Source organism: Triticum dicoccoides, chromosome 5B (assembly GCF_002162155.2).
Source record: "Triticum dicoccoides isolate Atlit2015 ecotype Zavitan chromosome 5B, WEW_v2.0, whole genome shotgun sequence".
NCBI lineage: Eukaryota > Viridiplantae > Streptophyta > Magnoliopsida > Poales > Poaceae > Triticum > Triticum dicoccoides.
Window position 1 is genome coordinate 444,307,970 of NC_041389.1, and position 27,235 is coordinate 444,335,204.

Here is a 27,235-nt window from a genome sequence, read left to right on the forward strand (position 1 = left end):
CTTTGCCGAACGGGTGGGTGTGGATGCGTACTCCTAAGATCCTAGCTACGCCGGGGTGTTCAAATATGTCACCCAAGTCCTCTCACAGTACTTGTATAGGTCAAGGAGAAAGTTTTTTCCCCTAAACCCTAAACCCCTCTGGCGGCGGCCGAGGCGATCTAGGGTTTGGACGTGGAACAAGCTTCTCGCCTGCAGATTATCGGCGGGGCGAGAGAGATCGAGCGAGCGGTGGCTGGCGATGGCCACGCCGAGCGCAAGTACGGGAGCGGGGGCGGCGAACGAAGATCAATCCGCCCGTGCCGCCAGACGGAAACTGGAGGAAGCGCTGGGCAAACTGGATATCTCTCAGGAAGAAGCGACTCCTCTGGTGATCGATGATCGAGTCGATAGCGGTCCGGCGAAGTGGTTGGTGGCTGGTAAAGTACTTCACCGTAATCATCTTCACATCAAGACAATCACCAACGCTCTTCGGCCGGAGTGGGGTAACCCACCCGGCTTGCAGTTTCGCTCCGTAGGAATCAATATGTTTGTTACGGAGTTTGAGAATCAGCGAGATAGGGATCGTGTCTGGAACGGATCGCCATGGCACATCAACAAGAATGCCGTGGTGCTAGCAGAATTTGATGAGTGTATGAGGCCAGATGAGGTGAAGTTTGATCGTCTGCATATCTGGGCTAGGGTTATGAACTTGCCCTATAATTTGAGGGACGAAGCTTGGTGGATTCCTATAGCAAAGCAGATAGATCAACACGCTCAATATGTCAGTTTTGACCACGATGGAGGGTTTCTGCGAGCAAGGATCACCATTGATGTTGAGAAGCCGCTCAGAAGGTGGATTCTTATTGATTCTGCAAGGAGAAGAAATGTTGATATGTATGATATCCAGTATGAGCAGCTGCCATATTTCTGTTTCTCTTGTGGCAGATTGGGTCACTCGGATTTATATTGTCAATGTTGGAAATATGCCCTAGAGGCAATAATAAAAGTGTTATTATTATATTTCTTTGTTCATGATAATAGTCTTTTATTCATGCTATAACTGTATTATCCTGAAATCGTAATACACGTGTGAATACATAGACCACAATATGTCCCTTGTAAGCCTCTAGTTGACTAGCTCGTTGTGATCAACAGATAGTCATGGTTTCCTGGCTATGGACATTGGATGTCGTTGATAACGGGATCACATCATTAGGAGAATGATGTGATGGACAAGACCCAATCCTAAGCATAGCACAAAGGTCGGTTAGTTCGTTTGCTAGAGCTTTTCCAATGTCAAGTATCTCTTCCTTCGACCATGAGATCGTGTAACTCCTGGATACCGTAGGAATGCTTTGGGTGTATCAAACGTCACAACATAACTGGGTGACTATAAAGGTGCACTACAGGTATCTCCGAAAGTGTCTATTGGGTTGACACGGATCGAGACTGGGATTTGTCATTCCGTATGACGGAGAGGTATCTCTGGGCCCACTCGGTAATGCATCATCATAATGAGCTCAAGGTGACCAAGGTGTTGGCCATGGGATCATGCATTACGGTACGAGTAAAGTGACATGCCGGTAACGAGACTGAACAAGGTATTGGGATACCGACGATCGAGTCTCGGGCAAGTAACGTACCGATTGACAAAGGGAATTGTATACGGGGTTTGATCGAATCCTCGACATCGTGGTTCATCCGAGGACTTCATCAAGGAGCATGTGGGAGCCAACATGGGTATCCAGATCCCGCTGTTGGTTATTGACCGGAGAGTCTCGGTCATGTCTGCATGTCTCCCGAACCCGTAGGGTCTACACACTTAAGGTTCGGTGACGCTAGGGTTATAAGGAAGACAAGTATGTGATTACCGAATGTTGTTCGGAGTCCCGGATGAGATCTCGGACGTCACGAGGAGTTCCGGAATGGTCCGGAGGTAAAGTTTTATATATGGGAAGTTGTTAAACGGGCACCGGAAAGTTTCGGGGTCATGCCGGTATTGTACTGGGACCACCGGAAAGGTTCCGGGGGTCCACCGGGAGGGACCACCCCTCCCGGGGCGCCACTTGGGCTGCGTAGGGATAGCAGCCAGCCCCTAGTGGGCTTGGCGCGCCCCCCCCTTGGGCCCATGCGCCTAGGGTTGGGGGGGAAATCCTAAAGGGGGCGCACCCCCCTTGCTTGGGGGGCAAGCCCCCCACCCCTTGGCCGCCGCCCCCCCTAGAGTTTTCCCTAGAGGGCCGGGCCCCCTTGCCCCTTCCCCTATATATAGAGGGGTGAGGGGAGGGCTGCAAGACACCACAACTCAAGGCGCAACCCCTCCCCTCCCCAACACCTCTCCTCCTCCGTACGTGCTTGGCGAAGCCCTGTCGGAGTACTGCTGCACCAACTACACCACACCGTCGTGCTGCCGTTGGAGCTGCCTTCCTCAACCTCTCCTTCCTCCTTGCTGGATCAAGACGGAGGAGACGTCTCCCGTCCCGTACGTGTGTTGAACGCGGAGGTGTTGTCCGTTCAGCACTTGGACATCGGTGATCCGAATCACGTTCGAGTACGACTCCATCATCACCATCCCCTTGACAAGCTTCCGCTCGTGATCTACAAGTGGTATGTAGATGCAAACTCTCTCCCTTCACTCGTTGCTTAGATGAACTCATAGATGGATCTTGGTGAAACCGTAGGAAAAATTTTAATTTTCTGCAACGTTCCCCAACAGTGGCATCATGAGCTAGGTCTATGCGTAGTTGTCTTTGCACGAGTAGAACACAATTTTGTTGTGGGCGTGGATCTTGTCAACTTGCTTGCCTCTACTAGTCTTTTCTTGCTTCAGCGGTATTGTGGGATGAAGCGGCCCGGACCAACCTTACACGTACGCTTACGTGAGACCGGTTCCACCGATTAACATGCACTAGTTGCATAAGGTGGCTGGCGGGTGTCTGTCTCTCCCACTTTAGTTGGAGCGGATTCGATGAAAAGGGCCCTTATGAAGGGTAAATAGAAGTTGACAAAATCACGTTGTGGTTATTCGTAGGTAAGAAAACGTTCTTGCTAGAACCCAATTGCAGCCACGTAAAAGATGCAACAACAATTAGAGGACGTCTAACTTGTTTTTGCAGCGATTGATCATGTGATGTGATATGGCCAGAAGTTGTGATGAATGATGAATTGTGATGTATGAGATCATGTTCTTGTAATAGGATTCACGACTTGCATGTCGATGAGTATGACAACCGGCAGGAGCCATAGGAGTTGTCTTTATTTTTGTATGACCTGCATGTCATTGAAGAACGCCATGTAACTTACTTTACTTTATTGCTAAACGCGTTAGTCATAGAAGTAGAAGTAGTCGTTGGCGTGACAACTTCATGAAGACACGATGATGGAGATCATGATGATGGAGATCATGGTGTCATGCCGGTGACAAGATGATCATGGAGCCCCGAAGATGGAGATCAAAGGAGCTATATGATATTGGCCATATCATGTCACTACTTTATATAATTGCATGTGATGTTTATTATGTTCTATGCATCTTGTTTACTTAGGACGACGGTAGTAAATAAGATGATCCCTTATAAAATTTCAAGAAGTGTTCTCCCCTAACTGTGCACCGTTGCTACAGTTCGTCGCTTCTAAGCACCACGTGATGATCGGGTGTGATGGATTCTTACGTTCACATACAACAGGTGTAAGACAGTTTTACACAGCGAAAACACTTAGGGTTAACTTGACGAGCCTAGCATGTGCAGACATGGCCTCGGAACACGGAGAACGAAAGGTCGAACACGAGTCGTATGGAAGATACGATCAACATGAAGATGTTCACCGACGATGACTAGTCCGTCTCACGTGATGATCGGACACGGGCTAGTCGACTCGGATCGTGTAACACTTAGATGACTAGAGGGATGTCTAATCTAAGTGGGAGTTCATAATTTGATTAGAACTTAATTATCATAAACTTAGTCTAAAACCTTTGCAAATATGTCTTGTAGATCAAATGGCCAACGCTCATGTCAACATGAACTTCAACGCGTTCCTAGAGAAAACCAAGCTGAAAGATGATGGCAGCAACTATACGGACTGGGTCCGGAACCTGAGGATCATCCTCATAGCTGCCAGGAAACAATATGTCCTAGAAGGACCGCTAGGTGACGCTCCCGTCCCAGAGAACCAAGACATTATGAATGCTTGGCAGTCTCGTGCTGATGATTACTCCCTCGTTCAGTGCGGCATACTTTACAGCTTAGAACCGGGGCTCCAAAAGCGTTTTGAGCATCACGGAGCATATGAGATGTTCGAAGAGCTGAAACTAGTTTTTCAAGCTCACGCCCGGGTCGAGAGATATGACATCTCCGACAAGTTCTATAGTTGTAAGATGAAGGAAAATAGTTCTGTCAGTGAGCACATACTCAAGATGTCTGGGTTGCAAAACCGTATGACCCAGCTGAATATTAACCTCCCTGATGAGGCAGTCATTGACAGAATCCTTCAGTCGCTCGCACCAAGCTACAAGAGCTTTGTGATGAACTACAATATGCAGGGGATGGTAAAGACCATTCCTGAAGTATTTTCTATGCTGAAGTCAGCAGAGGTTGAAATCAAGAAAGAACATCAAGTGTTGATGGTCAATAAGACCACTAAGTTCAAGAAGGGCAAGGGTAAAAAGAACTTCAAGAAGGACGGCAAAGAGGTTGCCGCGCCCGATAAGCCAGTTGCCGGGAAGAAGTCAAAGAATGGACCCAAGCCTGAGACTGAGTGTTTTTATTGCAAGGGGAAGGGTCACTGGAAGCGGAACTGCCCCAAATACTTAGCGGATAAGAAGGCCGGCAACACCAAAGGTATATTTGATATACATGTAATTGATGTGTACCTTACCAGTACTCGTAGTAACTCCTGGGTATTTGATACCGGTGCCGTTGCTCATATTTGTAACTCACAGCAGGAGCTGCGGAATAAACAGAGACTGGCGAAGGACGAGGTGACGATGCGCGTCGGGAATGGTTCCAGAGTTGATGTGATCGCCGTCGGCACGCTGCCTCTACATTTACCTACGGGATTAATTTTGAACCTCAATAATTGTTATTTAGTGCCAAGTTTGAGCATGAACATTGTATCTGGATCTCGTTTAATACAAGATGGCTACTCATTTAAGTCTGAGAATAATGGTTGTTCGATTTATATGAGAGATATGTTTTATGGTCATGCTCCGATGGTCAATGGTTTATTCTTAATGAATCTCGAGCGTAATATTACACATGTTCATAGTGTAGATGCCAAAAGATGTAAAGTTGATAACGATAGTCCCACATACTTGTGGCACTGCCGCCTTGGTCACATTGGTGTGAAGCGCATGAAGAAGCTCCATGCTGATGGACTTTTAGAGTCTCTTGATTATGAATCATTTGACACATGCGAACCATGCCTCATGGGAAAAATGACCAAGACTCCGTTCTCCGGAACAATGGAGCGAGCAACCAACTTGTTGGAAATCATACATACCGATGTGTGCGGTCCAATGAGCGTTGAGGCTCGCGGAGGATATCGTTATGTTCTCACTCTCACTGATGACTTAAGTAGATATGGGTATGTCTACTTAATGAAACACAAGTCTGAGACCTTTGAAAAGTTTAAGGAATTTCAGAATGAGGTGGAGAATCAACGTGACCGAAAGATAAAGTTCCTACGATCAGATCGTGGAGGAGAATATTTAAGTCACGAATTTGGCACACACTTAAGGAAATGTGGAATCGTTTCACAACTCACGCCGCCTGGAACACCTCAGCGAAATGGTGTGTCCGAACGTCGTAATCGCACTCTATTGGATATGGTGCGGTCTATGATGTCTCTTACCGATTTACCGCTATCATTTTGGGGATACGCTCTAGAGACAGCTACATTCACTTTAAATAGGGCACCGTCTAAATCCGTTGAGATGACACCGTATGAATTATGGTTTGGGAAGAAACCTAAGCTGTCGTTTCTAAAAGTTTGGGGATGCGATGCTTATGTCAAGAAACTTCAACCTGAAAAGCTCGAACCCAAGTCGGAAAAATGCGTCTTCATAGGATACCCTAAGGAAACTGTAGGGTATACCTTCTACTTAAGATCCGAAGGCAAAATCTTTGTTGCCAAAAACGGATGCTTTCTGGAAAAAGAGTTTCTCTCGAAAGAAGTAAGTGGGAGGAAAGTAGAACTCGATGAAGTACTACCTCGAACGGGAAAGTGGTGCAGCTCAGGAAAATGTTCCTGTGATGCCCACACCAACTGAAGAGGAAACCAATGATGATGATCAAGGTACTTCGGATCAAGTTGCTACTGAACTTCGTAGGTCCACAAGGACACGTTCCGCACCAGAGTGGTACGGCAACCCTGTCCTGGAAATCATGTTGTTAGACAACGGTGAACCTTCGAACTATGAAGAAGCGATGGCGGGCCCAGATTCCAACAAATGGCTAGAAGCCATGAAATCCGAGATAGAATCCATGTATGAAAACAAAGTATGGACTTTGACTGACTTGCCCGATGATCGGCGAGCGATAGAAAACAAATGGATCTTTAAGAAGAAGACGGACGCGGATGGTAATGTCACCATCTATAAAGCTCGACTTGTCGCTAAGGGTTATCGACAAGTTCAAGGGATTGACTACGACGAGACATTCTCTCCCGTAGCGAAGCTTAAGTCCGTCCGAATCATGTTAGCAATTGCCGCATACTATGATTATGAGATATGGCAGATGGACGTCAAAACGGCATTCCTTAACGGGCATCTTAAGGAAGAGCTGTATATGATGCAGCCGGAAGGTTTTGTCGATCCTAAGAACACTAACAAAGTATGCAAGCTCCAGCGATCCATTTATGGGCTGGTGCAAGCATCTCGGAGTTGGAATATTCGCTTTGATGAGATGATCAAAGCGTTTGGGTTTATGCAGACTTATGGAGAAGCCTGCGTTTACAAGAAAGTGGGTGGGAGCTCTGTAGCATTTCTCATATTATATGTAGATGACATACTCTTGATGGGAAATAATATAGAATTTCTGGACAGCATTAAGGCCTACTTGAACAAATGTTTTTCAATGAAGGACCTTGGAGAAGCTGCTTATATATTAGGCATCAAGATCTATAGAGATAGATCGAGACGCCTCATAGGTCTTTCACAAAGCACATACCTTGATAAGATTTTGAAAAAGTTCAAAATGAATGAGTCCAAGAAAGGGTTCTTGCCTATGTTACAAGGTGTGAGATTGAGCTCAGCTCAGTCACCGACCACGGCAAAAGATAAGGAAGAGATGAGTGTCATCCCCTATGCTTCAGCCATAGGATCTATTATGTATGCCATGCTGTGTACCAGACCTGATGTAAACCTTGCCGTAAGTTTGGTAGCAAGATACCAGAGTAATCCCGGCAAGGAACACTGGACAGCGGTCAAGAATATCCTGAAGTACCTGAAAAGGACAAAGGACATGTTTCTCGTTTATGGAGGTGACGAAGAGCTCGTCGTAAAGGGTTACGTCGACGCTAGTTTCGACACAGATCTGGATGACTCTAAGTCACAAACTGGATACGTGTATATGTTGAATGGTGGAGCAGTAAGCTGGTGCAGCTGCAAGCAGAGCGTCGTGGCGGGATCTACATGTGAAGCGGAGTACATGGCAGCCTCGGAGGCAGCGCATGAAGCTATTTGGGTGAAGGAGTTCATCACCGACCTAGGAGTCATACCCAATGCGTCGGGGCCAATCAAACTCTTCTGTGACAACACTGGAGCTATTGCCCTTGCCAAGGAGCCCAGGTTTCACAAGAAGACCAGGCACATCAAGCGTCGTTTCAACTCCATCCGTGAAAATGTTCAAGATGGAGACACAGAAATTTGCAAAGTACATACGGATCTGAATGTCGCAGATCCGTTGACTAAACCTCTCTCGCGAGCAAAACATGATCAACACCAGAACTCTATGGGTGTTCGATTCATCACAATGTAACTAGATTAGTGACTCTAGTGCAAGTGGGAGACTGTTGGAAATATGCCCTAGAGGCAATAATAAAAGTGTTATTATTATATTTCTTTGTTCATGATAATAGTCTTTTATTCATGCTATAACTGTATTATCCGGAAATCGTAATACACGTGTGAATACATAGACCACAATATGTCCCTAGTAAGCCTCTAGTTGACTAGCTCGTTGTGATCAATAGATAGTCATGGTTTCCTGGCTATGGACATTGGATGTCGTTGATAACGGGATCACATCATTAGGAGAATGATGTGATGGACAAGACCCAATCCTAAGCATAGCACAAAGGTCGGTTAGTTCGTTTGCTAGAGCTTTTCCAATGTCAAGTATCTCTTCCTTCGACCATGAGATCGTGTAACTCCTGGATACCGTAGGAATGCTTTGGGTGTATCAAACGTCACAACGTAACTGGGTGACTATAAAGGTGCACTACAGGTATCTCCGAAAGTGTCTATTGGGTTGACACGGATCGAGACTGGGATTTGTCACTCCGTATGACAGAGAGGTATCTCTGGGCCCACTCGGTAATGCATCATCATAATGAGCTCAAGGTGACCAAGGTGTTGGCCACGGGATCATGCATTACGGTACGAGTAAAGTGACTTGCCGGTAACGAGACTGAACAAGGTATTGGGATACCGACGATCGAGTCTCGGGCAAGTAACGTACCGATTGACAAAGGGAATTGTATACAGGGTTTGATCGAATCCTCGACATCGTGGTTCATCCGATGACTTCATCAAGGAGCATGTGGGAGCCAACATGGGTATCCAGATCCCGCTGTTGGTTATTGACCGGAGAGTCTCGGTCATGTCTGCATGTCTCCCGAACCCGTAGGGTCTACACACTTAAGGTTCGGTGACGCTAGGGTTATAAGGAAGACAAGTATGTGATTACCGAATGTTGTTCGGAGTCTCGGATGAGATCCTGGACGTCACGAGGAGTTCCGGAATGGTCCGGAGGTAAAGTTTTATATATGGGAAGTTGTTAAACGGGCACCGGAAAGTTTTGGGGTCATACCGGTATTGTACCGGGACCACCGGAAAGGTTCTGGGGGTCCACCGGGAGGGACCACCCCTCCCGGGGGGCCACTTGGGCTGCGTAGGGATAGCAGCCAGCCCCTAGTGGGCTTGGCGCGCCCCCCCTTGGGCCCATGCGCCTAGGGTTGGGGGGGAAACCCTAAAGGGGGCGCACCCCCCTTGCTTGGGGGGCAAGCCCCCCACCCCTTGGCCGCCGCCCCCCTAGGGTTTTCCCTAGAGGGCCGGCCCCCCTTGCCCCTTCCCCTATATATAGAGGGGTGAGGGGAGGGCTGCAAGACACCACAACTCAAGGCGCAGCCCCTCCCCTCCCCAACACCTCTCCTCCTCCGTACGTGCTTGGCGAAGCCCTGTCGGAGTACTGCTGCACCAACTACATCACGCCGTCGTGCTGCCGTTGGAGTTGCCTTCCTCAACCTCTCCTTCCTCCTTGCTGGATCAAGACGGAGGAGACGTCTCCCGTCCCGTATGTGTGTTGAACGCGGAGGTGCTGTCCGTTCAGCACTTGGACATCGGTGATCCAAATCACGTTCGAGTACGACTCCATCATCACCATCCCCTTGACAAGCTTCCGCTCGTGATCTACAAGTGGTATGTAGATGCAAACTCTCTCCCTTGACTCGTTGCTTAGATGAACTCATAGATGGATCTTGGTGAAACCGTAGGAAAAATTTTAATTTTCTGCAACGTTCCCCAACAGTCAAACACCGGGATCCCGCGATGAGCAAGGGGAACTCCCGTTTGGTCCTAAGATTCGCGCTCCGGACGAGTTCAGGAGACAGGCGACTAGTGAGAACTCATCGCGTGATCCCAAGCATGGTGCAAATAGCAAGCCGACCACTAGAAACTCTAGCACCAACAAGGATCAAGGCGAAGAGGTGGTATCCCCCAGGAAAAACAAACAACCACCGAAGAGGAAAGACGCTCCTACTCAGATATATAGACCGGTGGCAAAAACTCTGTTGCTCACTGATGGAGGCGCAGGTGCTTCGAATGGTGAGACAGCCGCCCAAAAGGAGGCCTTAGTATCGGCTAGCACTAATGGAGAGGGCAGCGACTTTGATCGTGCGCTGAAGAAGAAGAAACCAACCCCAGAAAACTCGGCAGAGACCGCGGCGCGGTCCTGCCCGTCCCAATGAGTGCTTTGAGCTGGAACTGCCGGGGGCTTGGGAACCCCGAGGCAGTTCGAGAGCTTCGCAGCATTGTGAAGCAAGAAGGACCCACTCTACTCTTTGTAATGGAAACAAAGATCAAAGCGAAACGAGTAGAGGTTTTAAAGCACTCCCTAGGTTTCGGAGGATGCTTTGCTGTGGACAGTGCTGGCCTTAGTGGCGGTATTGGTCTATTTTGGTCTCGGGATGTCATTGTGGATCTGAAAAACTACAGTCAAAAACATATTGATGTTGTTGTTAGGAGCAACGATCAAAACAATTTGGTGTGGCGCTTCACAGGTTTTTACGGAGCACCGCGGGCGGAAGATCGCCACCACAGTTGGCGTTTTTTGCGCAATCTGCACCAGTTACCACACTCAACATGGATGTGTGTTGGTGATTTTAACGAGACCCTGTTTGCGTGTGAGCATTTTAGCAGAACTGCTCGGTCCGAGAGTAATATGCGAGCATTCAGGGAAGTCGTCGATGAGGTTTCCTTCCAGGATTTGGGTTGGTCCGGCACAGCTTATACTTGGGACAACCACCAGTCCGGAGAGGCAAATGTTAAGGCAAGGCTGGATCGAGCCTTTGCACACGAAGAGTTCAGACAATTATTCCAACATACAAGGGTCAGGCATCTCCCGTCTGTCGAGTCCGATCATTGTTTTGTTGTGACAGAATTTCACAATAGTTTGTTAGAGAGGTCAAAAAACAAGAAACAATTTCGATATGAGAACGTCTGGCAAACGCATGCTGATTATGATCGTCTAGTGGCTGATACATGGCGAGGCATCCAACATACACCAGGGCTGCGTGGTATAAGCAACGCACTGGGTACACTCCAGGATACCTTAGTGCCATGGGGAGCTAAGGAGTTTGGTTCTCTGACACGGACCGTCCGCAATCTTCAGAAGAAGCTCGAGCGCATCCGGTGTCATTCGATGGGTAGGGGCCCATCAGACGAAGAGAGAAGGATAGTCCAGAAATTGAAAGAGGCACTCCACCAGGAAGAAGTGTGGTTCCGGCAGCGCTCTCGCGTCCCCTGGCTCCGAGAGGGGGATCGCAATACGTCATACTTCCAAGCGCAAGCCTCCCAGCGGAAACGCATGAACAAAATACAGGGACTCACGAGGGCTGATGGATCTGTGTGCGTGAACAAAGACGAGGATAAGGCTGAAGTGCAGAGCTTCTATCAAAACCTACACCAGTCACAGGGCTATTCGGACGCGGGAAATCTGTTATCTCATGTTCCTTTCAAAGTGACAGAGGCCATGATTGAGGAGTTAACAAAACCCTACACTCCCGAAGAGGTGAGGACGGCGCTATTTCAAATGGCGCCATCAAAAGCTCCCGGGGTGGATGGCTTCACTGCTGGGTTCTACCAAAGACATTGGGATCTGTTGGGCGAGGCAGTGACCCAGGCAGTTATGGACTTCCTAAATGGAGGTGAATTACCATCTGGCTTGAATGATACATCCATCACCCTTATACCAAAGGTTAGACACCCCCAAATGATCTCCCAATATCGCCCCATTGCTCTCTGTTCGGTCTTGTATAAAATAGCGGCCAAGGCAATCACTAACCGAATGAGAGGTATCATGGATAGCGTTATTAGCGAGGAGCAAAGCGCTTTTGTACCTGGCCGACTCATCACTGATAACGTCCTAGTTGCATATGAAAGTGTGCACACAATGAAGAGAAGGAAGAAAGGCAAAAACTATTCTTGTGCGGTCAAGCTCGACATGATGAAGGCATATGACCGTGTCGAGTGGCATTTCCTTGAAGCAATATTGATCAGGCTTGGTTTCAATATTTCTTTTGTTAGGCTTATTTTGAAATGTGTCTCTTCTGTCCGGTTCTCTGTGCGGGTTAATGGCGAGCTCCTGCGTTTTTTCACGCCTTCAAGAGGGTTCCGGCAAGGAGATCCAGTTTCGCCGTTTTTATTTCTTCTCTGTGCAGAAGGATTTTCCTCATTGCTCAAGTATTACAATGGAGGTGTTGTGGATAGAGGCTTAAGGGTGAGCTACATATCACCTTGGGTAACTCATCTACTTTTTGCTGACGATAGCCTGATCTTCATTAATGCAAGCAACCCAAGTGCTATCCGTCTCAATGACATTCTGTCAATCTATGGTGAGGCCTCAGGTCAGTGTGTAAACCGTGAAAAAAGTGCTATCTATTTCAGTTCTAACACACCTGATTCTTTGAGGCAACTTTTGAAGTCAACTCTGAATATCCAAGTTGAAGCTTTCAGCGCAAAGTATCTCGGCCTCCCAACTGTTGTGGGACGCATCACAAGCGGCACTTTTGAACACATCACTGAGAGAGCCCGTGGAAAAATTCAAGGATGGTCAGAAAAACTACTAGCTTGTGCCGGCCGCGAGGTTCTGTTGAAATCGGTCGTCCAGGCTATCCCGACCTATCCAATGAGTACTTTCCTTCTAACAAAGAAAGTCTGCAAGAGCTTAACTTCTCCTATGGCAAAATATTTCTGGAGCAGTTCTCTGGATAAAAAATCTATGCATTGGGTGTCCTGGAACGAGTTGGCCACACCTAAGTGCAAAGGAGGGATGGGGTTCCGCGAACCACATCAGTTTAATCTTGCCATGCTGAGCAAACAGGGTTGGCGATTAATGACAAACCCAACATCGCTGTGTGCTAGAGTGCTCAAGGGCCGCTACTTTCTCGACGGAGATTTTATGCACGCATCTGCTCCAAAGTCGGCCTCGGCCACTTGGAAGGCAATCTTGGCGGGAAGGGAGGCTCTAGGGGCCGGGCTGATCGCTCGAGTGGGAGATGGCAGTACGATCTCAGTATGGAATGACAAAGGATTGCTGGAACGATCTCGATGAAACCAATCTTCAAACCGCCAAGTACCACCATTCAAATGGTGCATGAGCTTATTGATACGACCACGTGGTCGTGGCGGCAAGATGTGGTTAGGGACACTTTCGTCGCCCCGGACGTCGATGCCATTTTGAACATTCCTATCAGGCAAGGGGGAGGTGAGGACTCATTTGCGTGGGCATTCGAGAAATCAGGCAACTACACGGTGAAGACAACGTACCGTGCTCTAATGACTCATAAAGAGCGCTTGGCTCTGGAGGAAGGGACGGCTACCGGAACCTCAGTGGACGATCATCAGTTGTGGAAGGCCTTGTGGAAATTGAATGTCATACCGAAAGTGAGGGTTTTCTGGTGGAGAGTTCTTCGTGGGATTCTTCCGGATGAAGCTACTCTCAACTATCGTCACATTGCACCAATTAATCGATGCAAAGTCTGCTTAGCGATGAGAGAGGATCTGGAGCATGCCCTTATTCACTGCTCTCATGCGCAACGATTCTGGGACGAGGCATGTGCTTGGTTTGACATTAGGCTGCCCCGACTCCATCCTGACTCATGGGCTCACGACATCACATGTGATCCCTGTTTTTCTGATGATGACCGAGCCAAAATCACCACCGTAATGTGGTCCATATGGCACTCTTGAAATCGGATCAAGCATGGCGAAGAGGGAAGGGATCCAACATCGACAATTAGAGCGATCAAGGAGGCCCTTGCACTTCTTCAACTTCCACGTAAGGCAGCGGCTACGCTACCCGGCTATGGTTGGAGACCTCCTGATGATACTACGGTAAAAATCACAACGGACGGTGCACTGAACTTTGCTGAGGGGAGAGGCGGCGCAGGTGGTGTCGCCCGATCCTCATCGGCTCTGTTAGGTTCTTGGTGCAAGCCATATATGGGGATTTCAGACCCCTTGATTATGGAAGCTTTATCTCTGCGAGACGGGGTCTTATTCGTCACTCTTCGAGGCATCTCGCATGTGATAATGGAAATTGACTGCGCGGAGTTAGTGACACTCTGGAACACTCGCCACAGTTCCCGTTCAATTGTGGCTCCGATTCTGCTAGAAATAGGAGAGCTTAGTAATCACTTCATTTCCTTTGATATTCAGCATATTAGTAGATCAGCAAACCTACCGGCGCATCTCTGTGCTAAGCATGCTTGCACTCTGAATGTGACCGACTGTTGGATGGATGTAACTCCTAGCTTCCTAGTGACCAGCCTCATGGCTGACTGTCCTAGGAATGCTCTTATTTGAATAAAAGCTCTCTGGATTGCCCGCAAAAAAAAGTCCTCTCACAGTCACGGACTGTGGCACGCTAATTATTTTAAGGGACACGAAGACTTGGACTTGACCAGTCCTTGGAAAACCTTTCAACTCGATTGATTGCCATTCATTTTTAAAACTTATCTTGGTCGCAATCTCGTCCGTCCAGATCCTATTGGGATGCGAGCCTTTTCTGTATTCACGCTTGCTGTCGCCCTGTAGAGCCTTTCCTGCCCGTGTATTGCGCAACAGTAGGTTGAGAATCTAGCCAGTATCCAATGCCTAGAGCAGTGTTCCTTGGCACATATCGTGTCCTCTCACACGTTCTGTGAAAAGTAACTTGGACACTACGGGGTTGTTTGGTTTGTGACTAACTTTGTCAAAGGTTGCCACACCTAAGGTTAGGCAAATTTGACCAACTTAGATGAGTGTTTGGTTCAAGCCACACTTTAGGCAAGCCACACTAGAGCCCCACATGGCATACACACAAAAAATATGGCAAGATTTCCTTAGGCTTGCCAACTTGTGGCTCTTATTGTGATAAACTAACCTTAGACAAGCTTGACAAAAATATTTGGCAAAGTATGGTAATGCAAGGCCTAGAACCAAACAGCCCCTACGTATGGCCAGCGCTATCGTCATGAAAAGACATGTTCAATTAGCTGGCTAACAGACGGAACTGGTTGCATTAGCGAATGATTACATTAGCCACTGATGTGTTTCGACTAAATGTTTCACACGTCGATGATGTACACGTGTTGCATGTCCATTTATTATAACCACATTGTTAACCCCCAAATGTGCCCAATGTGAGCGTTCTGTTTGGACGTTTTTTCTAATTTGGCGTCTAGTAGTATAACATTTTTTTTTCTAATTTGGCGTCTAGTATTATAACATGAATTAAGATGGGGTTACTAATCTGCGTGCTACTAAATCATTAATACTAACGGACAGTATTATCTTTACTGTATCAGTACAGCACTGCTATCAGGCTGGTCATAGTGGGGAGTAACTTAGACTAGTAACATGCATATGTTACTAGTCTATGTTACTACCTCTATAGTGCATAGTATCATATAGTAGTATCATAGATGGTCTCATTTATTGCCATGCATGACACATAGTAGCATCACATTTATTATGTTACGGTATCTATCTATGTTACTATAATCATTCCTCTCTTCTTTAATTACCTGCCACATAAGCACGTTTGCGAGTCCCAAGTACATGTTACTACTTAGAGTGGTCAAAGTGGGGAGGAACTTAGGAGTAACATCACACACTCCAATACAACCTTGCTTATGTGGCACGTATTTAGTGAAGAGAGAGGTGCTTGTGGTAACTAGCTAAGTTACCGAAACATCACACACTCCAAGAAACAATGAGTCTATAACCTAATAAATACATCGTTGCATGACACTACATAGATGTTCCTACCCACTATGGTGATAGTAACATGGTCTAGAAAAGTGTGAAGTTACTAGTTTATGTTCTTGCCCATTGTGACCAGCCTTATGTTACCCCACTATGGCCAGCCTCATGGCGTGTGAACAGTGCCATTGAAAGAATCTGGACCCACCGTGATTATTGAAAGATGCATTGTGTTGTTTTGTCAACTGTCCTCTTTTCTCATCCCACCCAAGACCTGCCCTCCCAATTACCATACCACACCAACCATCGAACCAGCTCGTCTTCTTCCTCTCCTCATTTTCTGCCCTCCACCGGAGCTGCTGCAGGGATCTCCATTGCTTGGATCTCCTCCGGCTTCCCGCCATCCATGCGACCACCAGGCCGGGGCAGCAGATCAATCTCCGCAAAAGGGGTATTCCTACTAGCTCTTTGGGGCAAAACAATGTTTAACCAAGCATAATCTTAGCTCTGCTTGCAAATAAAAATAGATTGTATTCCACCCACCAGCTCTGCTTGCAAACACACTCCCAAGTCCAACCATGAACTATCAGGCCCTAAATGTATTCTGGAGGCCCAAATTACTAATGAACCGGCCAGCAGTTTTTTTTTCTTCAGATTCCTCACAACAACGACGCAATATCATTTGTCAATTTTTTAATGAAGAATACTATTGCAGATAAAAATAGGCAATGAATAAAGAAGAAGTTTCGGCACCACAAAGAACGATCAAATGTTATGGATACAAGAATGGACAAATGAGTAGATGATCAGCGCACATAAGCAATTTAATTTTTTTTTGTTACACAGTTCTGGGGCATCAAGCCACAAGAATACAGATTATAAAACTCATAGGCCTCATCAACAGAACTGAACGAAGTCCCAATCTCTGGGTTAACAACATTGCCATTCCTTTTTGTGACGAAAGCTCTTAGTGAAATCTCCAGAGCACTCTTTCTGTTTGGGTTTGCCTTGCGCTGTGCAGGTGCTTTGCCAATCCTCACCCTAAAACAAGATCAGAATATCAAATCTAAGCACAGAGCAATTCATAAAGAACTTTTCCTACCGAATACAAACAGCAATCTAAGAATGCTGATATAAATTCAGATTCTATAATTATGCAGCACGTAGCTCTCCGTACGAGCGAGCATAACAAGATACGAAGGCCACCCGTTCTCCATAGTTATTATGAATAAATATTGCACTTAACACAAGAGTTAGGCCTAATTTCAGTAACAATTTTGAATAACAAAACTAATCACTTTGACCGTTATTTCAATCAAGCAATGCAGGATACTAGCACTCCACTATTTCTACCAGTAATTAGGACTAGTTCTGCACAGAATTGTGTTCGCCTAATTTCAGAATCCTTCTTGAAAATAACTTAGTTATGATTTTCTACATACAGAAGAACAGAATTAATCTACACATAGGTTCTTCTAATGTTTATTCATTCACCATCAGTAACATTCCTATTCTGACTGTAAGCCTTAAACTTGAAAATTTACAGAAGAGATTATGTATGAACAACGGCAGAACGAAAAGCCATGAAAAATCAACTAGTAAACACAACTGCTGCTTCACAAACATGTTTAATAACTGGATCAAGAATTATCAGACATACTACCTCCTTGTCCAGCCGCTCGTAGCCTCTGAACAAACATTGAAATCTCCTTCTTCCGGCGGAAATCCAACACTTTCCCCGACGTGTGCGCGGTCTCCGACACAGCATACCTCCGCCTCGGCTATGCTAAGAGAAGCCTGCAACTCCACCGGCCCGGCCATGGCTATAGGACGTGCCTCCAAGACCTGCATCCTGCATATCAGCGGATCCGCGGAACAAAAAGTGTGAGAGATCTAGAAGAGGTAGATGCGATTCAAACATGGGGATCCGGCTCCTCTACCGTGCCCGCTGGGCACGGCACCCTGCCGTGCCTTCTTTACGACGCCAACGAAGCAGTAATCTAGCCCAGGAAACTACTAAAAGCCCATATCAACAGCCCAGCGGCTCTCCTGATTGCCTGATGCATCTGATTAACATCATTAGTCTTCTCAAAAACCGCTCAAAAATAATTAGTCTTCTCAAAAAAAAAATTAACAGCATTAGTCCATGGCTGCATGTTCTCATGACTTTTTGGATGTGGCTAAATTTCGGCCTATTTAAATTTGGTTAAGTATATAAGTCATCTGTTCTCTACATGTTGTTTCTCAACGTTTTGTCTTCTTCTGGATTTATAGTTTGTAATACATGAATATATTTGCTAAATTTTCAAAATAAAAATATGTAAATGTAGGAAATGGTACTGTTGCCCGCTCGAAGGTAAATATAAATATACTTGAAAAAATACAAATATATTTTAACAAAATATAAATATGTTGCTTCGAGCGGGCAATGGTACAAATATGGGTTTTCTCATTTTTGTATTTCATTTCACCCCCTATTTTTTTAGCAAAGTAAAAAATATTAGAGAAACCGAGGGAGACGAAAAAATATTAGAGAGACCGGGCGAGGGTGGGCGCGGTCGCGGCGTCGATCCTGGCTTCCAGCGCGTGTCGGCGCTGCTTCCTCTTGGCCAACTGGACGGCGCGCCGCAGGCCTTGCCTCCTGTGCCGGCGGAGGCAAGGCCGGCGGCGGCGTCCAGGGTCGGCTCGCCGTCGTCCATGGCGAGCGCGTGAGTGGGCGGGAGGTTTTTGGGAGAGTGGGGAGGAATGGTGGCGCTGTGCCACCGACTAGCGGGCCAGAGGAAGGAGAACAGCGGGCGTCGCGCGCGTCAGTCCTGTGTCCGTGCTGACGCAAATGCGGCCCAAACTAGGACCCGGAATGGGTCGCGGGCGGACAAAAAATGGACGCGCGTCCATTTGGGTCGCCGCGTTGGGCTGAGTTTTGTGTCCACGCTGACCCAAATGGACACAAGCGGAGGAAATGGATCACCCAGTTGGAGTTGCTCTTATGAGCACCTACGAGAGACCGGCGAACATATAGCTGCGGTTGCATGAAGCCGACGAACATGCAATCGTAGTTAAGCATGACCGGTGGCATGCGCTTGTTATTGTGTGCGATCATTTACTGTAGTGACGTGTGGTTTAGGGTTGAAAAAACACCAAAAACAAAAGAACGTACCAATAAAACCGATAAACAATAACAAATAAAAGGTAAGAAAAAAATACAAAAATTGCTCTGCGTAAAATATGATTCAGATTAAGCAAAACCATTTTTCAAATATGAGTTCATTTTAATTTTAGAATGTTGCTCATGTATATTAATAATAGGTAATTAGTTTTTGAGACTTGAATAGTAAATTAGTTTTTTTATAGGGGAAATATTTTATTTTTTTGGTTTGCAAAAGAGTTAACTAGTGTTTTTTTGGGTTTGGAAAAGAGTTAATTAGTTGACATATGCAGGCGCGTGATGCATCAGTCTGTTTGGGCTGGTTAGATAGACTTTCACCAAGGACCTCAGCCTTTCTTGGCCCATATCAATATGTGCGCTGGGAGCTAAGAAGGCACGGCACTCTGCCGTTCCTGGTGGGCACGGTAAAGGAGCCGGTTCCCAAACATGGGGCGGCAGATCTTCTAACCTGTGCGGTCCTGCAGTTGCATCTCCGAAAAGCACGTCAATGTCCAAATCCATGGCGAGGAGGTCGACAGAGGTGGGCTGTGGAAGAAGAAGAATACTCCAGACCCGAATTCCCCACTCCCTGATGCATGTACTCCCTTCGGTCCTTTTTTTTTGGGAAAATGCCATCATGGCTAGCTTTATTAAATCACAAAATAGTTACATCGTTTACTAATTGGCTGATAAGAAAACCTAAAGGTTCATCAGCCTGATTATCATCACTCTTATTACAAAAATTGAATTTAGCTAGCTCATGAGCTACCGAGATAGCATCACGATAACAATGTAAAAAGATGACCTTCCCTATTGAAGTTGATGTATCAATGCATTCTGCAAATATTGCAGCTGCTGCATCCCACCATTGATTTTGCCCCTGGCAATAATTCACCACACTCAAAGAATCAGATTCCGCTTCAATTCTGTTAAATCCCAAATTGTTTACCAAGTTTAAACCATCTCGCATTGCCATGGCCTCAACTGTCGATACATCACCTGCCACTGGAATGAATCTACATTGAGCAGCAATAAAACGACCTTTATCGTCCCGTAGGACAGCACCCGTCGCCCCGGATCCCTCCTCTGCATGGTAGGAAGCATCTACGTTTAATTTGATAAATTTCAGTTCCGGGGTCTTCCATTTATGCTCGGTCATATCCTTGTTCTGACTGGCAGACTTCAAAAAATTTGCAACAATCGCCAGGACTGAACTAGTCCATCGAAAAGGAGGAGGACAAGAATCATGATGTGTATGTCGCCATTGCAACCACCACAGATACCAACATCCGGCGGCCAGTACCTCCTTGTAGTGCAAACTTGGCATAATATGCAAAGGTGAATCTGGTTCTAGAAATAAGAACTCCAAGATTGTTGATCCTGACCGATCCACTTGTATTGCTTGATTGATGCGCTCGAGGAGTCATAACCCCGACCATAGCTTTTTTGTCATCTCACACTGAAACAACATATGTCTCATATCCTCCGGAGCATTGTGGCAAATCGGACATATGTCATTGATAGGTATATGTCTATTTGCTAGTATAGAGTTTAGCGGGACAATACCACAGAGAGCGCGCCAACAAAAAATCTGAATTTTCCTCGGCACCTGCATCTCCCACAGTTGCTTCCAGATCACCGCTTGCATGGCACTAGTAGATGTCAAATTTCCATTAGAATGACTCCTATATTTGTGTAGCCACTGTTCATGATAGGCACTTCTAACTGAAATAATACCGCTCTTTGTCAGATTCCATGCAATAAAGTCAGCAAATGCTTGAAAGTCAAGTGGTATTTGAAGGATTCTAATTGCATCCACTGGATAAAAAATGTCTCTAATTAACTCTTCATCCCAATAGTTAGTGATCGAGTCAATTAGTTCAACAACTTTAGAGATCACTGTATGTCCACGAGGAGTGATAATTTTTCTATCCGGACTGGATGGGATCCACGGATCAGTCCAAATATTCACGTTCTCCCCTGATCTAATACGCCATATGTACCCTCTTTTAAAAGTAGTTAATCCAGCAACAATACTCTGCCAGGTGAATGAGGAACCATTCTTTGGGCCTGCATGTAATAAATCAGTATTTGGAAAGTACTTTGCCTTCAATATGCGAGCACAAACAGATTCAGGGTTAGTTATCATTCTCCAACATTGTTTTGCAAGGAGTGCCAGATTAAAAGAATGGAGGTCCCTAAAGCCCATGCCACCATCACACTTGGGGATACATACCTTCCACCATGAAAACCAGTGCATCTTTTTATTTTCCTCATCATCTCCCCACCAATATTGAGCAATAACATCTGTGATATCTTTACAAACACTCTTTGGCAAACAGAAAACTGACATCAATTACTGTGCACCTAAGTGCAAGCCCGGATACCAAGGAGAGCCTCCGTTATAAAATTTTGGACTAATTTGCCCCTGTGTCGTATGGAGAAAGCTGGTTCCTACAAATACGGGCATGCAATTGATTACAAGGCGTAGCGCCAGTTGATTGGTCGGTCCTTTCTTTTCCTCGTTTCCTCCACCACGTGAGTACACCGTCTCATCTCTGCATGCAAGGCATGGGCGCATGGGACGAGGTGAGTAGTTATTGCTGCTTGCATGCAAAGCGGTAAATCAGGAGTAGGATAGGAAACAATCGCTCAAAAAGTGGATCGCGCAGACCATTTGGGAAAAAACTGAAAAATCTTATACGCATACTAAGGGCATATCCAACAGCTGTAAGATAGGTGTTGATAAATTTTCCACCTAGGATATAATGATAATGTGGCATGTAATAAATGTGGAGAGAGAGCAAAGTTGTATGTAGAATAACCAACAACCTTTGCACAAGCTCCAAGGTGAAATAGAGAGCAATAATTTCTCATCATCTATTGGATAGTTTAGATAAAACCTATTGAAGTAGTTGTATGATAGCTTGTTGGTCGATGACATGGACATTTTACCAACAAAACTAACATACAATCTATTGAAGATGCCCTAAATAGGACCGGAGGGAGTACCTGAGGTCACGGACCACGAGCGGTTGGCCACATGGAATAAATTCGCCCTCGTACGGTTGGAAACAATTAAACAATCCCAACTGGACCAGGTCACCTTCCTACACGTAGCACGTCAAACAGGAGGTAGTAGCAGTTGTACCACCGGTGTACTCCTAGGGGCGCTAGCACCTAAGCCCAACTCCACTGCGCGACCCATCCTGTCCTCCCCCGTCCGTTTGGGGTAAAACGGACAAACCAAACAGCCTAGCGCGCGGGCGCAAACGGACTTTTGTCCGTTTTTTGTCCGCTTTCGACCCATCCCCGGCCCAAATTTGCACCGCTTTGGGGGTGAAACGGACAGCACGCGGACACGCGGGCTGTCTGCGCGTGTCCTCCCTGGCCCGCCTGTCGATGGCAAAGGGGCGCCTTTTTCTATCCGGGCGCCTCCCTCCCTCCGGCCGCACGCCCACCATTCTTCTCCACTCTTCCCCACTCTTCCCTCGCCAGATGCACATCACACTTGTTTGGCTGCATACACGTTGATGTTCTGCTCATCTCTTTTAAACTCGGTGACCTTACCACCACATTTGTAGCACAATAACAAGCATAGCATGAGAACAAACTACCTAATTAACTACACAACAACAGATAAACAACCACTGATAAGCATGCATACTAATAGTAGGGTTTAAGGTTTAAGATAACAGGGGCATCCCATGCCCCCTACTTCACATCAGATGTTGATCCTGGCAATATATAAACAAGTTTGCAGCACTGATACGTCTCCAACGTATCTATAATTTTTCATTGCTCCATGCTACTTTATCTACTGTTTTGGACTATATTGGGCTTTATTTTCCACTTTTATATTATTTTTGGGACTAACCTATTAACCGGAGGCCCAGCCCAGAATTGTTGTTTTTTGCCTTTCAGTATTTCGAAGAAACAGAATATCAAACGGAGTCCAAACGGAATGAAACCTTCGGGAGCGTGATTTTCTCACCGAACGTGATCCAGGAGACTTGGACCATGCTCCAAGAAACAAAAGAGGCGGTCACGAGGGTGGGGCGCCCCCCTAGGGTGCGCCCCCCTACCTCGTGGGCCCCCTATTGCTCCACCGACGTACTCATTCCTCCTATATATACCTACGTACCACCGACAGATCAAATACGGAGCCAAAAAACCTAATTCCACCGTCGCAACTTTCTGTACCCGCGAGATCCCATCTTGGGGCCTGTTCCGGAGCTCCGCCGGAGGGGGCATCTACCACGGAGGGCTTCTACATCAACACCATAGCCTATCCGATGAAGTGTGAGTAGTTTACTTCAGACCTTCGGGTCCATAGCTAGTAGCTAGATGACTTCTTCTCTCTTTTTGGATCTCAATACAATGTTCTCCCCCTCTCTTGTGGAGATCTATTCGATGTAATCTTCTTTTTGCGGTGTGTTTGTTGAGACCGATGAATTGTGGGTTTATGATCCAGCTTATCTATGAATAATATTTGAATCTTCTCTGAATTCTTTTATGTATGATTGAGTTATCTTTGCAAGTCTCTTCGAATTATCCATTTGGTTTGGCCAACTAGATTGGTAGTTCTTGCAATGGGAGAAGTGTTTAGTTTTGGGTTCAATCTTGCGTTGTCCTTTCCCACTGACAGCAGGGGCAGCAAGGCACGTATTGTATTGTTGCCATCGAGGATAACAAGATGGTTTTTTTTATCATATTGCATGAATTTATCCCTCTACATCATGTCATCTTGCTTAAGGCGTTACTCTGTTTTTAACTTAATACTCTAGATGCATGTTGGATAGTGGTCGATGAGTGGAGTAATAGTAGTAGATGCAGAATCGTTTCGATCTACTTGTCTCGGACGTGATGCCTATACACATGATCATACCTAGATATACTCATAATTATGCTCAATTCTGTCAATTGCTCAACAGTAATTTGTTCACCCACCGTAGAATACGTATCCTCTTGAGAGAAGCCACTAGTGAAACCTATGGCCCTCGGGTCTATTCTCATCATATCAATCTTCATTATTTTATTACTTGCTTTGTTTTTACTTTGCCTTTTACTTTTCACTTTGCATGTCTATATCAAAAATACCAAAAATATTATTTATCATCTCTATTAGATCTCACCCTCGTAAGTGACCGTGAAAGGATTGACAACCCCTAATCGCGTTGGTTGCGAGTAGCTATCGTTTTGTGTAGGTACGAGGGACTCGTGCGTGATCTCCTACTGGATTGATACCTTGGTTCTCAAAAACTAAGGGAAATACTTACGCTACTTTACTGCATCATCCTCTCCTCTTCGGGGAAATCCAACGCAGTGCTCAAGAGGTAGCAAGAAGAATTTCTGTCGCCATTGCCGGGGAGTTTGCGCAAAAGTCAACCATACCAAGTACCCGTCAAAATCCCTATCTCTCGCATTACATTATTTGCCTCTCGTTTTCCTCTCCCCCACTTCACCCTTGCCGTTTTATTCGCCCTCTCTTTTTGGTTCGCCTTCTTCCTGTATGTATCTTTGTTTGTGTTTCCTTGTGCCTTCTATATGCTTGCATCTTTACTTGCTAAAAATCTATTGATATGGATCCACTTAAAGTGTTCTACTTGGATCATCTTTGATCCTTATGCGCTCGTGCTGAAACCCCAACTAGCCTAGTTGATGGGAAATCTTTAGATGAGCATGCTCATTTTGTGCGTCATCGTTTATCTAAAAAAGGGAGACTCTTACGGTATCATATAAATAGTTTGCTATGCTATGCTTGAAATCTTTGTGAAATCTGTGATTTTACTTGTTGCTCTAAGAACCCTAAAAAACACCTTCCCTACCTATGTGATTTCAATGATAATGAAATCTTATCTTCTTATGCAAAGGGTGTTTATAGTTACTACGGTATCAAACAAATTGAAGAATTTGTCATTTTTAAGGGTGCTCATGAAGTTGCTTCTTTGATTGAAAAGTATGTTTTTACTCTCAACAAATCTGAAAATTCCGTCATACTTAAATATTGCAATGAAAACCTTGCTCATAATGTCTATGTCCAAGAATTTATTGAAAGAATGACCGTTGCTTTGGAAGAAAATAATGATATGCATGAATCTATAGATAATGATGATTCCGATGATTTGATTGAAATATCCCTTGATGACATGATGCTTGCTATTCTTGTGGCCATGAAGCCAATATTTATGAAGACGAATTTGCTATAGTTCCTTATATTAAAAATGAGATTGTTGATATTGCACCCATGCTTGATAGCTCCCTCAACGAAAAGCATGATTTAAATGATTTTACTATAAATTCTCTTGATGTCAATTGTGCTAACAATATGCAAAACCCTAAGCTTGGGGATGCTAGTTTTGCTATGTCTACTACTTGTTGCAATGATCATGATTGGGGTGATTCTTCTTATGATCTTGAAAATTTATTTAATCCCCATGATGGATATGAGATTGATAATATTGTTTGCAATAATATTGAAAGTGGGTTTGAAAGAGTGTCAACTCTAGATCCCACATATTTGGAGAATATTCAATCTTATGAAATTTTTGATAAAAGTGGGTTTGGAGAGGTCATGACTTTAGTTAATGTTAATCCCACTATTTCGGAAGAGTGTCAACTTTGCATGCATGTGGATCGTGTTGAAAATATTTTATGTGATAGCTATTTTGTTGAATTTGCTTATGATCCCACATGTAATTATGAGAGAGTAAAATATGGTCGTAGAAATTTTCATGATAATAAATTACCTCTCGTTATGTTGAGATTGCTATTGTTTCTTTCCGCCTCCTTGCATATGCTAGTTTTTGCTTGCCTTGATAATTTGTTTGCCTATAAGATGCCTATGCATAGGAAGTATGTTAGACTTAGATGTGTTTATCACGTGTTTTATGATGCTCTCTTTGTGCTTCAATTCTTGTCTTTTTTGTGAGCATTATTGAAATATCAATGCCTAGCTAGGGGCGTTAAACGATAGCGCTTGTTGGGAGGCAACCCAATTTTGTTTTGTTTTTTTTGTTTTTGCTTCTGTTTAGGAATAAATAATCCATCTAGCCTCTGTTTGGATGTGGTTTTATGTTTTAGTGTTTGTGCCAAGTAGAACCTATAGGATAAGCTACGATGATAGTTGATTTGATTCTGCTGAAAAACAGAAACTTTGCGCCCACGATAAAAAATTCAATAAATCACAGAAACGTGTTTTTGCATTGATTCTTTTTGCTGCTGATCAATAAACAAATTGTACAGTACGTCCTATTTTGGTAGAATTTGTAGAGTTTCAGAAGTTTGCGTTAGTTACATATTGTTACAGACTATTCTGTTTTTAACAGATTCTGTTTTTCGTGTGTTGTTTGCTTATTTCAATGCATCTATGGCTAATAAATTTGTTTATAAGCCATAAGGAAGTTGGAATACAGTAGGTTTAACACCAATATAAATAAAGAATGAGTTTATTACAGTACCTTAAAGTAGTCTTTTGTTTTCTTTCACTAACGGAGCTCACGAGATTTCTATTGAGTTTTGTGTTGTGAAGTTTTCAAGTTTTGGATGAATTCTTTTGATGGATTATGGAACAAAGAGTGGCAAGAGCCTAAGCTTGGGGATGCCCATGGCATCTCCAAGATAACCGAAGTACACCAAAAAGTCAAAGCTTGGGGATGCCCCGGAAGGCATCCCCTCTTTCGTCTACTTCCATCGGTAATTTACTTGGAGCTATATTTTTATTCACCACATGTTATGTGTTTTGCTTGGAGCGTCTTGTATTATTTGCGTCTTTGCTTGTTAGTTTACAACAATCATCCTTACTGTACACACCTTTTGAGAGAGCCATACATGATTTGGAATTTGCTAGAATACTCTATGTGCTTCACTTATATCTTTTGAGCTTGATAGTTTTGTTCATAGTGCTTCACTTATACCTTTTTGAGCGTTATAATTTTTGCTCTAGTGCTTCACTTAGATCTTTTAGATCACGGTGGTGGATTTGTTTTAAAGAAACTATTGATCGCTCATGCTTCACTTAGATTATTTTGAGAGTTGTTAGTAGCATGGTAATTTGCTTAATATTAATATACTTGGTATTTAAGATATGTGAAACTTTCTTTTGAGTGCGTTGAATACTAAGATAAGTTTGATGCTTGATAATTGTTTTGAGATATGGAGGTGATAATATCAAAGTGATGCTAGTTGGGTGATTATGAATTTAAAGAATGCTTGTGTTGAAGTTTGTGATTCCCGTAGCATGCATGTATGGTGAACCGCTTTGTGATGAAGTCGGAGCACAATTTTATTTATTGATTGTCTTCCTTATGAGTGGCGGTCGGGGACGAGCGATGGTCTTTTCCTACCAATCTATCCTCCTAGGAGCATGCGCGTAGTGCTTTGGTTTTTGATGACTTCTAAATTTTTGCAACAAGTGCATGAGTTCTTTT

The 27,235-nt window shown here is 44.9% G+C and overlaps 1 protein-coding gene across 2 annotated transcripts; it reads right to left on the reverse strand.

Annotated features, from left to right (window-relative positions):
- Window positions 1-16,464: 16,464 nt before the first annotated feature.
- LOC119310327 lies at window positions 16,465-17,680 on the reverse strand. 2 transcript variants are annotated; one of them, XM_037586119.1, is made up of 3 exons: window positions 17,581-17,680; window positions 17,325-17,506; window positions 16,465-16,702 (listed from the first exon to the last, which is right to left on the reverse strand). In XM_037586119.1, the coding sequence occupies exons 2-3, from the start codon at window positions 17,480-17,482 to the stop codon at window positions 16,486-16,488; spliced, it is 375 nt and encodes a 124-aa protein (XP_037442016.1). In that variant the 5' UTR covers window positions 17,483-17,506; window positions 17,581-17,680; the 3' UTR covers window positions 16,465-16,485. The 2 variants fall into 2 exon arrangements, with proteins under 2 accessions (XP_037442016.1, XP_037442015.1); XM_037586118.1 differs by having other exon boundaries at window positions 17,325-17,636.
- Window positions 17,681-27,235: the final 9,555 nt, after the last annotated feature.

What these genes read in the sequence shown, in the direction of transcription:
- LOC119310327 (XM_037586118.1), bottom strand. Translation starts at nt 17,512, where the DNA reads ATGCAGGTCTTGGAGGCACGTCCTATAGCCATGGCCGGGCCGGTGGAG. An exon ending in ACGAGCGGCTGGACAAGGAG is followed by an intron (nt 16,703 to 17,324) that starts GTAGTATGTCTG and finishes ATCTTGTTTTAG; the next exon opens with GGTGAGGATTGGCAAAGCAC.